Source organism: Balaenoptera ricei, chromosome 21, assembly GCF_028023285.1.
Source record: "Balaenoptera ricei isolate mBalRic1 chromosome 21, mBalRic1.hap2, whole genome shotgun sequence".
Taxonomy (NCBI): Eukaryota; Metazoa; Chordata; class Mammalia; order Artiodactyla; family Balaenopteridae; genus Balaenoptera; species Balaenoptera ricei.
In genome coordinates, this window is record NC_082659.1 from 21,904,958 (window position 1) to 21,922,658 (window position 17,701).

Below are 17,701 nucleotides of genomic sequence, written 5' to 3' on the forward strand. Positions count from 1 at the left end.
CAGTTTTGAGCCTAACTGCCTGTTCTCTGTAAAGAGGGATGTTGATTAAACGTTAGCCAGTTTCAGACATAGCATGCTCAGGTTAAGAGTCCTTTTAGCTCCATTTTGAAAATCTCATGTGAAATATTTTTATCTAAGATCTAATAATAGTGGAATGTGAGTAAAGTGATCTTAAAACGTTTGTATATTATTAGCTGTGTGATTTTGGGCAAATAACTTTCCCTCTCTGGGCCATTGTTTCTAACTATTTGAAAAAGGACAGCATTAACAATCTAGTACCTTATAATCAAATCTATAAATATTTTCAACGGAGAGCTTTAAACCCGCTGCCACCAAGTTTAAAGGAAATATAACCCATTATACAAAAACCAGATCATTTTCCTTCTCTTCTGTGGGCAAAACTGCAGACCTTGCTTGGGTTGCAGTGATATGACTTTCCTGTGAAAAACATTCACCTGGTGTTTTCTCTTTAAAAATGCCAAATATAGGCCTTAGCCAGCTGTTGGGCAGTAAATGAGATGTGGAGAGGAACCTGTGGGCCTCCTCCCTCGCGATGGGGGGGCGGGGTTAAACCAGAAAAGCATTAGTAATTTGGCACCACGGAAAATTGTCTTACACTGTGGAGGGAGTCGCGTCAGGTAGGTGAGTGGAGTTATTTTGTTCCTAAAGTTGACCTACTCTAGACTTGGGGAGTCACAAAGTCATCAGACTGACTTTGCGCGTTCCTAAGCCCTCTGCCTCTATGTGTCCGTCTGTAACTTGGGCATAAACTAGAGAAAACGCAGATGAGCACCTACACTACACCGGGAGGCTCCCAGGGGCCAGGAAGAGGGGGCGGGTCCCCACTCAGGTGGGCGTTTATGTCAGGGAAGGGTGGGCAATTTGGGCCTCAGTCCCGCGAAGCCGGCCGCCCGGCAGGAGAGCACCCACGAAGCAGGGATTAGGGGAGAGTCCGCGGCAGGTGCGGGGTCGTCCGGCGGAGAAACCAGTGGGGCGGGGAAGGTCTGGGCTCCTTCGGGCTTTGTTCGGTTACAAGCCAGGCCCTTATTCCGGAGAAGCCAATTAGATCCCCGCTGGGGGATCATCTGACCTCGCGTCTCCCGCCAGGAGGGGCTTCGGGAGGGGCTGGGCAGGCGGTAGGCTCCTCGGGGACCCGGTCGCGGGGCGGGGGTTGGGGGGTGGGGGGAGAGTGCGGGGGAGTCCCGGGCGCCTCCGCGCAGCCCAGCCCCGCCCGCGCCCGTCAGGCCCCGCCCCCGGGGCTTCCCGGGCGCGCGCCGCCCCGCCGTGTCCGCGCGCCACGCCCCCCTGCTCGCGGGCCGCGTGCGGAGCCGCGCGCCCCGGAGGCTCCGGGACCGTGGCAGCGGGCGGCGGCGGCGGCGGAGCAACCCTTTGCGGGCCATGTCTTCTCCGGCCGTAGCGAGGAGCTCCCAGGGAGAGAGCCAGGAGGCGGACCCCCGGCCGCGGAGCCGGGGCCGGTTCTGGGAAGTGGGCGGCGGCGGCGACCGGCTGGAGCGCGCGGCCGCGGAGTCGGAGCGCTGGGAGCTGCTGCTCCGCCGGGGCGAGCTGCTGGCGCTGGGCGGCCACCTGAAGGGAGCGCTGGAGGCGTACGCGGCGGCGCTGCGCCGCGGAGCCCCAGTCAGGCCCGAGTGCCTCGGTACCCTGGTGGACTGCCTGGTGTTCAACTACCGGCTCCGCCACGGGCTGGGCTGGAGCGCGACCCCGGCGGAGGGCGCCCACCCCGGCGCCGGCGGGCTGCTCAGCTGCCTGGGCTGCCGGGGCTTCCTGAGCGAGCCGGTGACCGTGGCCTGTGGCCACAGCTACTGCCGCCGCTGCCTGCGGAGAGAGCTCCGCGCCCGCTGCCGCCTCTGCCGGGACCGGCTGCCGCCCGCCGCGGCCGCTGATGCTGAGGGGACCTCCCCGCGGCCGCCGCCTCTGGCCGCCGCCATCGCTGCCTCGGGCTTCAGGACCAGCGTCGTTCTCAACCACCTGGCCGAAAAGTGGTTCCCGGGCGAGCGGGAGAGAGCCCGGGCGGCCGGGCGTCTCGGGGAGCTGCTGCACCAGGGGCGCTACCGGGAGGCCCTGGCCGCCGCCTGCGAGGAGCTGCGAACAGGTGACCGCGCGGGCCCCGCGACCCCACCCTCCTTTCCCCGACGGGCGGGCGGCCACGAACTCGCCTACGCCCCCGGGAGGCTTCCCGAGGCCGGCTGCCGCTCGCGGGTCGGGTCTCGGGGTCCCGGAGGGTGTGGGAGGGGGCGGCGCCCCGGGGTGCTTCGGTCACAGTGGGGATCGCCCTCGAGCCGACTGTGACGCGGCGCGGGGTTCCCTCCGCCGCGGCCTGGCGCTGTGGCGGGCGCGCCCGGAACGGAACGGAGCGGAGCGGAGCGGAGCGGCGCGGCGCGGGTGGCCGGGCGAGGCCGCCCGAGCGCGGGATGGGGAGGGAGTTGGGCGAGCCTGAGCGGCTGCTCTCTTCCTGCCGCGCTCTTTCCGGTAATTGGCCGCTCGGGCCGGGCCGGGTCCGCCACGGGGAGACGCCAGCCGGGGCGGGGAGAGGATCCCCAGACGAGGCTGGGTGTGCAACGTATACCTTGGTCTCCCACAGAAATCACCGGGGCAATTGGAAACCGCTGGAGGCAGAATTGCATAAGCGGGGGGCGGGGGGGCGTTGTGTAACGGGTGACGTCCGGTGGGCGTGGCAGGAGCTCGGCGCCCGCACCCCGCACCCGGAGGCCCCGTGGGCCGCCGGGCTGCGGAGCTGCTCCGGGTTGTTCCAGTCTTAGCTGAAAACGCCTGCCGACCTCGTTCCTCTTGATGATTTCCCCCTGTCTGCGTCCGAGCGTGCTTATTTCAGAAGCACACGTGTGCTTACTTTCGAAAACACCAAGTTCACGGTAAAGATAAAGAGGCAGTCTCTGATCGAGTTCGTTGCCACGCTTGTTTCCCTTTCCACTCTTGATCAAGCTGTGGGGAAAAGGCCTTGAAGATCTTTTGTCTGTTTCTTCACCTCCAAGAAGCAGTTTCGGCCTCCTAACTTAGGCTAGCACTTCTTTTTGGGCTGTGGAAAGGGACATTGCCGGAGTTAGTTCGCTATGTAAAATGAAGAAATGTTCTTTAATTCGGTGGTTTTCTACCAGGGGGATTTTACTGCCCCCCACCCCACCCCCAGGGGACATTATCTGGGGCAATATCTAGAGAGATTTTTGGTTGCCACCCCATGTGGGAGTGGTGCTGGTACAGCTAGTGGGTAGAGGCCGTGGATGCTGCTCAACACCCAGTGATGCACGGGACAGTCTCCCACACAAAGACCAGGCCCCACATGTCAATTTTGTCACTGTTAAGCCTTGTGTTAAGTAAGTATATTTCAAGACTAAGGTCTATACAGGCATGGAATGACACTTGGGGAAATAATCCCCAAGAAAACAGACTTCCAAAATATAAACTGATGCTAAGTATGAGGTGCATTCATAAACTGTAACTGAAAGTATCTTGTAGGTCTTTTACACCAAGTGCCCAGTCACTTTGAGCTAGTAACTGTGTTGAGCTGTTTAATACCTTTAGAGTTCAAAGCACAAACTTGGCATATTTTCATGTTTTCAGTATCTTTATGGGGAGTAGCAGTTATAAAATAGAATGATAGATCCAAAACAAAAGAGAACTATTTGGAATACAAAATTCCAATACAACTCAGCCTCTCTGGGTGAATAGAGTATGAATGGTGAAGTACAGACCATCTAGGACATGGTCCTCATTTTTTAAAAATTAATTAATTAATTAATTTTTGGCTGCACTGGGTCTTTGTTGCTGCGCGCGGTATTTCTCTAGTTGCGGAGAGCGGGGGCCACTCCTCGCTGCAGTGCGCGGGCTTCTCACTGCGGTGGCTTCTCTTGTTGCAGAGCACCGGCTCTAGGCACGCGGGCTTCAGTAGTTGTGGCACGTGGGCTCAGTAGTTGTGGCTCGCGGGCTCTGGAGCGCAGGCTCAGTAATTGTGGCGCACGGGCTTAGTTGCTCCGCGGCATGTGGGATCTTCCCGGACCAGGGCTCGAACCCGTGTCCCCTGCATTGGCAGGCGGATTCTTAACCACTGCGCCACCAAGGAAGCCCGGTCCTCATTTTTAAAATGAAGCAGAAGCTGCAGCAGTGAAATTACTTGCCCACAGTCACACACAGCCAGCTGATTGTGGAGGCAACACCATGTCCTCCATTTCTTCTAAATGTTGGACCAGGGTTCATCCTACCGGTATAACTCATCCAGTGAAAATGTTTAACATAAATTTCCAAGGAAGTTTTTTGTCACTAGTGTAAAAATAAAGGATGAAACTTACTGACAGCCCTATTCAGTATTAACATCCACTGATTTAGTGGTTTGACCTCTTAAATTAGGCATTTCATAAGAATTCAGGTCCTAATCCATGGAAGAACATGGAGTACATTTACTAATTAAGATTTAGCTTAATGTTTTATGACCAATAATCTTTTAATTAAAGAAGATTTGGGGCCTGGGGTTGAGGGTATTATTTTTAACAGAAAAAGACTGAAAGATCTATTCTTTCTCCTTTTTTCAGTTTGCATAGACTGCACGTGGGAATTCTGTCCACTCAGCTGCTTAATTCTACTTTTGCAGGACTAGAACCCAAGTCTCCTGACTTTCACCTCATCAGTCTGTTTTCCCCTCTTTTTTTTTTTTTTCCCCTCATTTTTAGGTCTTTCAAAAATCATTAATTCCATACTCAAAAATGTGTCTGAATGGTACTAATGAGGATAATTTTTTTCATCCTTTGAATTTTTAGTGCAAAGTAGGGAAAAAATCTTAGAGCTAACAAATTATAGTTGGTAAAGTACAGATATTATGTGTTTAACAGTTTATGGGCATAAATAAAAAAGGTTTAGTAGAGTTATAAATGTATTTGTACAGTTAAGCTTTAAATTTTTGAGAGCCAGTTATGTTAGGCATTTGAAATGTATTTATATAATTATACAGCTGTAGTTACTTAAGATACTTTCATTATTGTTAACAATGGAAAACGACCTTCACTATAATTTCTTCATATAATTCTTACAATGAAACAAGTAAATACTATTAACTAGAAAAAATAATCTAGTCTACAGTTAGCCCACACACATCCAAATTTAATCCCTGTCAACAAGAAAGGAAAGTTAGAAAACCTTTGCCAAAATCAGAACGTTCCCATTGAGATTACATAAGTTTCTGTTGAACTGAAATATATTTAGATAACATTTAATCCATTGATCTTTTGGTATTAACTCTCAGATGTTTCATAACTTTGTCTTTTTAGTATTCAAGGATATTATGTAAAAGTCTTTTCTGCATTGAAACTTTATACTTAAGAGTCTTGAAATAATGCAACTTTCCTGTGCTCTCTTTGATTTTTTTTCAATAAAGATTTTCTCCCTTTTTGTTTTTAATTAATTTATTTTTGGCTGTGTTGGGTCTTTGTTGCTGCGCGCAGGCTTTCTCTAGTTGCGGCAAACAGGCTAACTCTTCATTGCGGTGCGCCGGCTTCTCATTGCAATTGCTTCTCTTGCGGAGCATTGGCTCTAGGCGTGCGGGCTTCAGTAGTTGTGGCACGTGGGCTCAGTACTTGTGGCTCATGGGCTTAGTTGCTCCACGGCATGTGGGATCTTCCCGGACCAGGGATCAAACCGATGTCCCCTGCATTGGCAGGTGGATTCTTAACCACTGTGCCACCAGGGAAGTCCCTCTTCCTTTTATTTTTAATGAATTTTTTACACTGACTTGCCACTCTCCCCCCCGGAAGAAGACCAACAGAACAGTATAATTTACAGTTTGAACTGGTTAAAAAAAAATAAAGGTCATAAGGAGGAGAATATTTTATTTGAAATACTTGGAGAAGGAAAGTTTTGTTTTGAATATTAATTATGTAGTCCTTGACTATTACCAAGTATTTTAAAATTCTTTGTCATTTCATTGTCATAAAGAATCCTGTGGAGTACCATTATCCTCAGAGGGAAATTGAGGCACCTAGGGTTAGAGAATGCAGTACAGCCTAGTAGTTAGAGCTGTGCATGCTGGTGTCTGACGACCTGGGTTTGAATCCCAGCGTGGCCTCCACCTGCTCTCTGGCCTTGTTGGGCCTGTGTCTGACCTCCCTGTTTTGCTTTCCTTATCTGAAAAGTGAGAATAGTGTCTACCTCATAGAAAGATAGCAACCATAACAACAGCCTAGGGCTGTTGTGAAAATTAAGAGTCAAAACATGTGAAGTGCTTTGAATGGTGCCTGATGGATAAATACTCAGTAAATATTAATTAAAATATTTTTAAAATGTAAAATTTGTGCTCCAGCAACAAGGCGATTTAGCTAAAATTGAAATCTAAATCTTATAATGTCAAGTCCTGCTCTTTTCTACCACATCAATATTACCAGAGTGAGGGTTAAATCCTGATTCTCGCCTGCATATGTTAATTAGTAGTAACATTTTAGCATACATCAATAAAATATAGACATTGCAAGGCTTTCGTTATAAAAGGTAAGTCAAATTATAGGTAGATACTGAATACATTTAAAGAAAATGTAAAGGGTTTTTAATATCTTAGTCAACTAGGTTAACATGAAGAGATTTGAATTTAATTCATCAGTAAACTTATATATGCCCTAACTTATTCTGCAAAGTACCTGAAACAGTAAACATTGACATTTATATGGTGCTTTATACTTCACTGAGTATTTTCACTTCCATTATCTTAACTGATTCTTACAAAAGATCATGTGAGGTAGGAGAGCATGTATTAGTACCCCTAATTCACAGATTAAAGAGCTCCAAGAATTTTAAGTGACTTTTTTTAAGGCAAATAAGTAACCAAATTAGAACTGAAGAAAAGAGCTACAAGAATTTTAAGTGACTTTTTAAAGGCAAGCAAGCAACTGAGTTGCAACTGAAAGCAGAAATTGGGCATGTGAATATTGCTTCTAAGACTGAAGTTGATTTTTAAAATTAGCATATAAAACATAAATCTTAGGTGTTCTTGCTATTCATTTAACAAGTATTTATTCAGTGCTTACTGTATATGAGGCATTGTTTTAGATGCTGGAAATACAGAGGTGAGCAAAATCAAGTCCCTGTCCTCATAAAGTTTGTATTTCTTGTTTCTTTTAAAATTGCAGCAAATTGGCATTTACAGTATTGAAAATCACCAGAAAAGGGGCTTATTGCTTAACTGATTTCTAACAAACTGAGCCTATATCCAGTATATCTGTGATTCATCTTTCCTTTAATTCAGAAGTCACTTGAAGGATTTTTGCGGTGCCTCAGGGTTACTATAAAGATCAGTTATAACAGCATATTCTTATTGTTACAGATGAAAAGGGGGGTATATAAATAACTCTTAAGTGCTGTGTTTTAAATAATTTCCATGTTTTTACTTTTTTTAATTCATCAAATGATGAAAAATTTATCAAAACTCAGTTATCATAGATTTCTCATTATTTTTATATTAACCTTTGGCTTATTCAGAATTGTTTTTCTATTTAGTGGAATATTTCTAAGAGGCTTAGATATATTCAAGTGTAATTTTAAACAAATTTGTATAGTATTCTGCCTCTTACATTGTAAAGATACTTTTCAAAATTGTTATGTTTTACTGTAGAAGGTGAATGACTTAAGAGAACTCTAAAATGCAAGGCAGAAGTTTCTGTTCAGTTTTTTTCTTTTTCTTTGGTAAGATAAGATCATTCTTTTCTTTTTTCTTTTTTGCTTCCCCTCCTTTTGTCCAACCTGCATTACTGATCGCTAAAGATATTTCTCATCCAGCTAAGGTTTATTTGGGTAAAAGAGGTAGAAAATACTCTTCTAATACCTTGTATCAAGAGTTAATCTCATTTCTTTATCAACTTGTTTTCAAATATTTTGTAATGTTAACAGTAACTGTTATTTATTGAACACTCTTGTGCCGGGCACTATGTTAACCGTTAACATGCACTATCTTATTTAGTTCACAAAACAGTCTTAAGATGTAGGTATCGCCAGCATTTTATAGGTGAGGAGACTGAGGTTCAAAGAGTTAGGTAAACTGTCCAAAGTGGATCCGAAGCCAGATCTTCTGAATCCAATGGTTAGGATTTTAATTAGTATGCCAGACTACTATTCCTGGACTTTATTAATCAATCACTAACAACTTGTCAATTGGCAGCTCTTAGTTTAACTGTGATAACCAAGTTCTACCGTACTGAACGGGACAAAGAAATAGAAGCAAAGAAATTTGGTATTTCAGTTAGCCCTTGGAATTCCTGAAACAGCTCAACATATAAATATCTAAGAAAAAAGACCCTCAAGAGAAATACTTACACATGAACAATCCAGATAGCCAATAAATAGTTTTAAAGGTCAAACTCACTGAAAAAATGCACATTAAAATAATGATGCTATTTTCATTTGTGTTTTCCTAGGAAACAAATACACAGCTTCTGGGAGTGTAAAAAAAGTTTTATAAAAGAAGGGTGAGCAGAATGTATTGAGGACTGTGTACCTGTATAACTTTCTACACAGTCACTCAACTTTATAGAAAATAACTAAGGAAATAAACTGATATGTAAAAGCTTATAGATACATGTTCATTGCAGTATAGCAATGAATATATAGTAATGAATTTTTATATTAGCAAAAATTAGAAGTAATAGGGAATTTTAAAATAGATGGTATACGTAGTGGAATAGTTTGTAACCATTAAAAATCTTGTGGAGGGCTTCCCTGGTGGCGCAGTGGTTGAGAATCCGCCTGCCAATGCAGGGGACACGGGTTCAAGCCCTGGTCTGGGAAGATCCCACATGCCACGGAGCGGCTGGGCCTGTAAGCCACAACTACTGAGCCTGCGCATCTGGAGCCTGTGCTCCGCAACAAGAGGGGCCGCGATAGTGAGAGGCCCGCGCACCGCGATGAAGAGTGACCCCCCCCCCACTTGCCGCAACTAGAGAAAGCCCTCGCACAGAAACGAAGACCCAACACAGCCAAAAATAAATAAATTAATAAATAAAAATTAAAAAAATGGAGATTTCTTTTAAAAAAAAAAAAAAAAAAAAAAATCTTGTGGATATAATTACATTGACAGAAAAAGCAGATTATACACAGTATATATGGTATATTTTATAAAACTGTACATTAAAAATGTAATCTACACAAACATAAAAAGTACAGGTTATATGCCAATACTGGTTATTTCTCAATTCATGAGAGCATGAATTGAGGAACTTTAGGGGACAGATTTTAATGAATTTCTTTGTGGTGGGAAAAGCATTTTTAATTCTTAATTTTCTGTATTTTTCAAAGTTTAAATATTTTATAACTTTTGTTATTCAAAACAAGTTTCTTGAAGATGAAATAAATGATGTGTACACTCCTATTACTACCCATCACGTACTGGAAAACAGATGAGGAATCACCACTCTGGAGAACTCTCCCTCCACAGCCCATGTGGGGCCTTGGACAACTTAAAACTAGTTTCCTCATTGTAGCAGAATTTTATTTCAGTCTTTTTATTTGCCTAATGACTCACAGTATTACTGGGTTGAAGAGAAGAGAAAATGAGGGCATGAATTGAGAAGCTCAAGGGGACAGATTTTAATGAATTTCCCCTGGTTCAGCAAACATTTATCAAAGCCAGGATTTGAGGATACAGAGACAGTAAATAATGGAGGGAGCTCAAAAACAGATTTTTAAAATTAAATAAATGCTGCTCAAATACAGTAAAGGAACACAATCATAATAGCAAACACTTAAAATAGTGCTTAAAATATACCAAGCCCTGTTCTAAGTACTTTGCACACATTAACACTCTCCCTCCCTCCCTCCCTCCCTCTCTCTCTCCCTCCCCCCTCCCTCCCTCCCTCCCTCTCTCTCTCTCTCTCCCTCTCCCTCTCTCCCCCTCTCTCCCTCCCCCTCTCTCCCTCCCTCCCTCTCTCTCTCCCCTCTCCCTCTCTCCCTCCCTCCCTCTCCCCCCTCCCTCCCTCCCTCTCTCTCTCTCTCTCCCCCTCTCCCTCCCTCCCTCCCTCTCTCCCCTCTCCCTCTCCCTCCCCCCTCCCCTCCCCCTCCCCCCTCCCTCTCCCCCTCCCCTGTTATTACCATAGAGGCGAACAGCAAGAACTCTGGAGCCAGGCAGCTGGAGGTAGCATCTAGAATCCACCACTTACGAGCTCTTTGATCTTGGGCAAATTACTTAAACTCTCTGTACTCAGTTTCTTTATCTATAAAAATGTGGACAATGTTATACCCACATAGGATTGTTCTGAAGGTTGTAAATTATTTAGAACAGTACATAGTTTGTTGTTATCAAATAACTGTATTAGCTGAAAAAAAAGCATCTCACGTAACTTAAATTCTTGCCCTTTGCTTTTTTGTGGATATTTTTGCATTAAAGAAGTCTGCTTAGTGCATCACACGGGGAGATCAGCTCAGTGCTTTGTGTCCACCTAGAGGGGTGGGATGGGGAGGGTGGGAGGGAGACGCGAGAGGGAGGGGATATGGGGATATACGTATACATATAGCTGATTCACTTTGTTACACAGCAGAAACTAATACAACATTGTAAAGCAATCATACTCCAATAAAGATGTTTAAAAAAAAAAAAGTCTGCCTAAAATTAGTTCAGTTCTTCCCTTTGGGGTAGATTTTGTTTAATTTTTTATTTTATATTGGAGTACAGTTGATTAACAATGTGTTCGTTTCAGGTGTATAGCAAATTGATTCAGTTATACATATACCTACTCTTTTTCAAATTCTTTTCCCATTTAGGGTATTACAGAATATTGAGTAGAGTTTCCTGTGCTATACAGTAGGTCCTTGTTGGTTATCTAGTTTAAATATAGTAGTGTGTATATGTCAATCCCAGACTCCCAATTTATCCCTCCCCCCACCTTTCCCCTTTGGTAACCATAAGTTTGCTTTCTAAGTCTGTGATTTCTAAGTTTATATTTTGTAAATAAGTTCATTTGTATCATTTTTTTTAGATTCCACATATAAGCGATATCATATGGTATTTGTCTTTCTCTGACTTCCTTCACTTAGTATGATAATCTCTAGGTCAATCCATGTTGCTGCAAATGGCACTATTTCATTCTTTTTTATAGCTGAGTAGTATTCCATTGTATGTATGTACCACATCTTCTTTATTCATTCATCTGTCAGTGGACATTTAGGTTACTTCCCTGTCCCAGCTGTTGTAAATAGTGCTGCAGTGAACACTAGGGTGTATGTATCTTTTCGAATTACCGTTTTCTCTGAATATATGCCCAGGAGTGGGATTGCTGGATGGTATGGTAATTCTATTTTTAGTTTTCTGAGGAACCTCCATACTGTTCTTCATAGTGGTTGTACCAATTTACATTCCCACCAACGGTGTAGGAGGGTTCCCTTTTCTCCACATCCTCTCCAGCATTTATTGTTTGTAGATTTTTGATGATGGCCATTCTGATTGGTGTGAGGTGATATCTCATTGTAGTTTTCATCTGCATTTCTCTAATAATTAGCCTTGTTGAACATCTTTTCATGTGCCTCTGGGCATCTGTATGTCTCCTCTGGAGAAACATCTATTGAGATCTTCTGCCCATTTTTTGATAGGGTTGCTTGTTTTTTTGATATTGAGCTGTATGAGCTGTTCCTAGATTTTGGAGATTAATCTCTTGTCAGTTGCTTCATTTGCAAATACTTTCTTCCACTCTGTGGGTTGTCTTTTCATTTTGTTTATGGTTTCCTTTGCTGTGCAAAAGTTTATGAGTTTAATTAGGTCCCATTTGCTTATTTTTGTTTTTATTTCCATTACGAGGCGGATCTAAAAAGATATTGCTGCAATTTATGTCAGAGTGTTCTGCCTATGTTTTCTTCTAAGAGTTTTATAGTATCAGGTCTTACATTTAGGTCTTTCATCCATTTTGAGTTCATTTTTGTGTATGGTGTTAGAGAATGTTCTAATTTCATTCTTCTACATGTAGCTGTCCAGTTTTCCCAGCACCATTTATTGAAGAGACCGTCTTTTCTCCATTGTATAGTCTTGCCTCCTTTGTCGTAGATTAATTGACCATAGGTGAACAAAAACTCAAGTTTATAGCTGAGGAAACTGAGGTACAGAGGGGTTTGCCAATTTGCCCCAGTTCACAGCGAGTGAGTGGAGGAGCCAGAAGTTGAACCCAGGCAGTCTGGCTTCCAGGCTCATGCTCTGAATCCTTACGGGATGCTGAGTGGCAGTAGACGCAAAGGAAAGCGTCTTGGAGAAGAGACTGGTGAGCTGAGTCTTACTGGATTAGAAAAAGTTATCCAGACCGAGGGGAGTTGGTTTGAGGTGGTCTCACAAAGAATGCTAAGGAGGAAGCTCTGTGAAAAAAGGAGGAGACGTGAAGTAGAATGGCATGCATGGGGCTGAGTGAGTAGCTAGGTCTTGTTGGAGTCAAGTGGGAGGCTCATAACGATGGGAAATAAGGCTGGAGAGATGGGCAGGACCCAAGCAGGGAGAAACTTGGATGTTGTGCCAAATGCCTATTTATCTGTGGATGGTGAGGATATAGGTAAAACTGGAGGCAGGGGGTGCAGTGAGCAAGCTGCTACAATAGTCTTAACGATATTTTGGAAGCCAAAACTAAGGCAATTAGCAGTAGGATTGGAAGAGACCAGGGATGGATTTGGGAAATATTAGAGGAGGTAAAATTGACCACAGTTAAGAGTTTGATTTGGGACGTCAATGTTACTAACAGAATATAGTGACCAGACACCTTTTTTGGGGGGTGGGGTGTGAGAAGTGTACTGAACTTGAGGAAAAACACAGCAGGCTGTTGGAAATTTGATGCACCTGGAGGTAGAATGAGACAATCAGATGTGGGATTTAAATCACGCTCAGTACACTTAGCCCAAACCCCATCTTTATACTTCATTTTTCCCACAAATTGAGTCTGTAATGTGCCAGGCACTGCATACCTGCAGCTGTGGACTGAGAGGCAGGCCCTCCCGGTGGCCTGTGCAGTGAGGTGACTAGTTCATTCCAGCGTCTGCAGGGCCAGGTAGGGGGCAGACAGTAAATGTTTGTTGCCCGTTTCACACCTGAGTTAATCACACACACGCCAGGCTGATGGCGTTTTTTTTTCAGTTGCCTTTCGCAAAAGTGGACACGGAGGGCAGACATTCTGTATCCTTAGGCTATTCGAAGGGCCTCAATTAGTGCATTTGGCTCTTTTTTTTGAATTAAGGATCTGCAGGAAATAAGTGGGGTGGCCCTAATCTCTTTTAAAACATATTGGAGAGTGTGAACTCAACTGATGAGGTGGGTTTTTTTCCCCCCCAAACAGAGTCATTCAAATGTAGTCCATTGACATTTGAAGTTCTCAATAAAAACATGACCTATGAGGATTTGGGGAGCAAGAGTTTTAAAATATGATCCTCTTCTCATCTCTTCATGGGCTCCACCTCTTTTCTAATCCCAGTAGACACGACCTTTCCAGGGAGTCTGGATAGCCCGAGTGCTTCTGTGTTGAGATGAGAGGGGCACAGTCCTCTCTTGCTTCCCTCAGAGGGGAGAAGCATTGTAGATTGACTGGGTGCTTTAAAGGCGGAGGTCTCCTCCACCCCTTCCCTCAGTGCTGCCCTAGAGAAGCTGCGTAAAGGGCACCACTGAGCAGCGAGGCCTTGATCAGAGGGTGCGTTACTCATGAGGTCCGAATGTGTACTGCATCAAGTGTCATGCCATGGGGACTTGCTGTAAAAAACAACATGTGAGAAGATAAAAAGCCCAGTGAGGGATCCGTGTGTGGAGTGGGCTGCTTGTTGTGACCGTGAACCCCCTGTCTCTGGAGGTGCTGGAGCACAGGCGGGGTCCCAAGGATGCTGTTGGAAGCACCCCAGCTGTGCACGTCCTGGTCACCATCCTCTCCAGCTCAAGGGTTTGGGTGCTGCTGTAGTGACTGCTTACTCCTTGGACTGGTCTGGCACACGTTGCTCTCTGTTTCCCAAACTCCAGTTTTGCTTGTGAAATCAGGATCACATGGTGCCATTTCACAATAGAATTTTCTAATGAGACTGTAAGCTCTTCGAAGACAGGGATAAAGTAAAATCTTTTAAACCCCCGCAGGGTCTAGCTTGGTGCTAGGACTCTTCATTCTTGATTGATTAATCACATGGAGCTTTCAGTTTCTATGCGTTTTTGTTCAAAGATAATGATTTACAATTATATTGCTTTAAGAAACAAAAGATGGAATATGCCAGACGTGTCTTTTTCTACTGAGGAAGTAAGAAATATTTTCATGAAATATTAATTTTATTCTTGAAAATTTTTCATTGGTATAAATCTGAGGGAACAATATAATTCGGGTTCTCAAGTACCAGCAACTGAAAAAGGCCTGTCTAATTTAATTGTTAAATCTAGATTTATCTGTAGAAAAGCAATCATTTAAAAACTAGAGTAGGGACTTCCCTAGTGGTGCAGTGGTTAAGAATCCGCCTGCCAATGCAGGGGACACAGGTTTGAGGCCTGGTCCGGGAAGATCCCACATGCTGCAGAGCAACTAAGCCCGTGCGCCACAACTACTGAGCCTGCACGCTAGAGCCCGCGAGCCACAGCTACTGAAGCCAACGTGCCTAGAGCCCGTGCTCCGCAACAAGAGAAGCCACCACAATGAGAAGCCCACGCATCGCAAGGAAGAGTAGCCCCCGCTCACTGCAACTAGAGAAAGCCCGCGCGCAGCAACAAAGACCCAGTGCAGCCAAAAATAAATAAATTTATTAAAAAAAAAAAACTAGAGTAAATCAGGGAGCTATTAACGAGTTTTGTTTTATTATAGTTTTTTTTTGGATGAGGCATTACGTGTCTTTACACCCTTCCCACAATGAATGCTTTGTTTTATAAGCATACATTTTGGAAGCCTCCAAAGATGAATAGCTTTAAAAGAAGAGTCAAGTTATGTCATCTGTAGATGTACTGAAAATTAGTTTCTGGCCTAGACTTCAGTTTTAGAATATATGTACCTGTAGTAGTTGATTGTAGTATCATAAATGAACCAAATAAGTGTCTGAAATTTTGAGTGCAATTGGATACTAGTTTAGTTTCTCAAGTAGTGATGGAGAACATAGTGAAATTATCAACAAAGCTTTTTTCCCTCAAATATTTGAAATTAAATCTGTCTGGGGACTGTCCAACACATTTTTGCTAATGGCAGGAATTAAAATTTTTTCCCTCTTAAAAAAGCTGACTCTTATCAACCCATTTCCTCCAGAAGCAGGATCACTGTGTACTCTCCTAAGACCGTGCCTTGGTCAGTCTTTGTAACTATGGGGTCCCATGTGCAGTGGTTACACATATGGTCATTTATAAATAGGATTTCAAAATTGGTATAAAAAAGTAAGATTTACCACAAAAAGGCAAATCTTCTAAACATCTAAGACATGAGTCTTTTAAATTTTAACAGAATGACCTATTTTAAGAAAACATTTTCTTAGGGATGATTATTCATATTATAAAAATATTTTCAGTTTTTTTAAAAAGCATAATTTCCTCCACTAAAATAATCTACTCATAAGGATTTGATATAATTATAAATTGTAACATGCTAGTGGGTTGCACCTGTCCAGTGCTTGGTTCACTGCCTTTGCTTTGGTGGTTACTGACTAGATCAGTTCTTAATCTAGTGTGATGTATTTTGTGGGTTATACAATAATCTTTTAAAAATAATCAAACCTTCATAGTATATTTATTTCAGAGCCCAGCGACTTGACTCTGAAAATTTACAGAGCTGAATCATATGCTGGTCTGCGAGAGTTTAAAGCAGCCATAGAAGATTTAAATGCAGTTCTCTTTCAACTGCCAAATTGGCCTGAGGTAAAATTACTGTCTTACATTTGCGTACATTTACAAATTTCAACTGCAGGGACTATGCATTCAGTTATGGTTATAAATTATAATGGAATGGATTGGGTGATTCTTTAAATACAATATAGAGTTCTAGAAATCTAAGGTCAATATTTTGAGTGGATGAATATCATGACAGTTTTTTAAACTATAAGAAACCTTTGTCTCCTAACCAAAGAACAACCTGAATTCAAGGCACAGAAAAAAACAGACTTTAATATACAGCATTTCCTCAAAGAGATACAACTGGCCCTATTGCAGAGCTGGATCCAAACTGGTTATCAGTGGAGGAGGTTTTATCAACGGAAAGAGAAGAGGTCCTTGAGGCTGAACAGTTGACTGAGGATTGTGATGGGAACTGGATGATTAGGCTGTGGTTTACTGTGGTAGATGGGGTCAAAGGAGGTTGCCTTGCCCATGCTGTTTTAAAAAAAGACTTGCAGCTTGTATATAATATATAATCAGTTTACTAATTCTCCTTTTTATCAAACTGCCAAGGCAAATTAGTTCATCTCCCATATATATTCTTTAAGCTAGAAGTCATTTTTTTATGTGACTTTTTCCTCCATTCAAAGCTGTGCCTTTGAGGACAGTATAGTAAGGATGCTCTAAAAGTTATAAATTAATAAGGAAAATGATTCAAAATCCCGTGATGGCATGTCTGGTTAGTACAAGTCCAATGAATGTTAAGAGGGAAAATGATCGTACGGACAGCTTTACAACTGTTAAAAAGAAAGAACCCTCTGGACTTATCATTGAAGGGATATAATTAGCAATGTGGTTTTGAAGTCATTTTCTGGGCCTCAGTTCCCCCATAGGTGCCTCTCCAGGGTAGGGTGTAAATATGCCTTTAGAATGCTTGGGCCTCCTCAGAGTCATTCAGAGTTTCAAAATGAGTATTTCCAAGCAGACTTTTTTTTGTTTTCCCCTTGATACTGATTTTTTTTTAAAAAACAATTCCATCCGTAAAAGTCGTGTATATGTGCTTTTATTGAAGGTCTACTTCAGGAAAGGAAAAGTCCTCCATGATGCTGGTTTTTTAGGTGATGCCTTACAACTGTTTCTTCAGTGCTTAGCGCTTGATGAAGATTTCGCACCTGCAAAGCTAGAAGTAGAAAAGGTAATCAGTTTACCAACTATAATACTTCAAGGTAGGGCTACGACACAGGTCTTTTTACAAATGCCAATTAGAATCTTGGGGTAAGAACATAAGGAGTGTCCGTAAGTCAAATTCAGTAGCAGTTTGCCAAGTAGTTTTCAGGCTTATATACTTATTAGCATACTGAATTCTTACCGAAATCAAAACATTTCATTCAGAGATAGTTAAATGCATTATTTTTGCCTAGTTAAATTTAGATGTTCTCTAATAGTTTGTTCCATGGGAGCCAGACTAATCATCCTTAATTAAACATTGTTGTCATGATGTTCCTGCTCAGGAATTTTTATTGGCTTCCTTTGCCTCTCATTTCAGGTCTCAACTTTGCTTGCTTTCCATGGTTGCCAGTAGTATTGCCCCACTCAATTTGTTTTGCCTTAATATTCTCAGTACTGCATACATCCCTTTCCAAAGTTTGTACAGTGATGTGTCAGTAGGTGTTAATTAAGCGGAAAAAGGGAAGGGGGTTCTCTGATCAAATGACTTTGGAAAACATTGGGTCGAACCAAACCGATTTCTTCAGATTTTGTCAAGAGTTTTTGCTTTGCTAGCATGACAACAGCATTCAGCTTTTGCCAGATTTACCCACAGAGCATCTGGGATGACTAGAGTCTTTGAAAAATGTTTTGGGAAAATCTACCCTAATATAATTTCAGTGCCCTGTCATGATGCTCCCCTCGATGTCCCCCAAAGAT

General features: G+C 43.3%; 1 protein-coding gene and 1 long non-coding RNA gene across 3 annotated transcripts in view; one reads left to right on the top strand and one right to left on the bottom strand.

Moving 5' to 3' along the window:
- Positions 1 to 1,325: 1,325 nt before the first annotated feature.
- Positions 1,326 to 17,701, top strand: part of LONRF1 (LON peptidase N-terminal domain and ring finger 1) — a 45,129-nt gene continuing 28,753 nt past the window's right edge. For both annotated transcript variants that reach the window (XM_059909194.1, XM_059909195.1), the window contains exons 1-3: positions 1,326 to 2,110; positions 15,702 to 15,820; positions 16,848 to 16,970. In XM_059909194.1, the coding sequence (XP_059765177.1) occupies positions 1,399 to 2,110; positions 15,702 to 15,820; positions 16,848 to 16,970 (954 nt within the window). In that variant the 5' untranslated portion in view covers positions 1,326 to 1,398. The remainder of the gene's footprint in view (positions 2,111 to 15,701; positions 15,821 to 16,847; positions 16,971 to 17,701) is intronic.
- The window catches only part of LOC132356414 (uncharacterized), a 79,779-nt gene continuing 78,900 nt past the window's right edge, over positions 16,823 to 17,701 (bottom strand). Inside the window, exon 4 of the long non-coding RNA XR_009499850.1 lies at positions 16,823 to 16,955. This is a non-coding gene — a long non-coding RNA (uncharacterized LOC132356414). The remainder of the gene's footprint in view (positions 16,956 to 17,701) is intronic.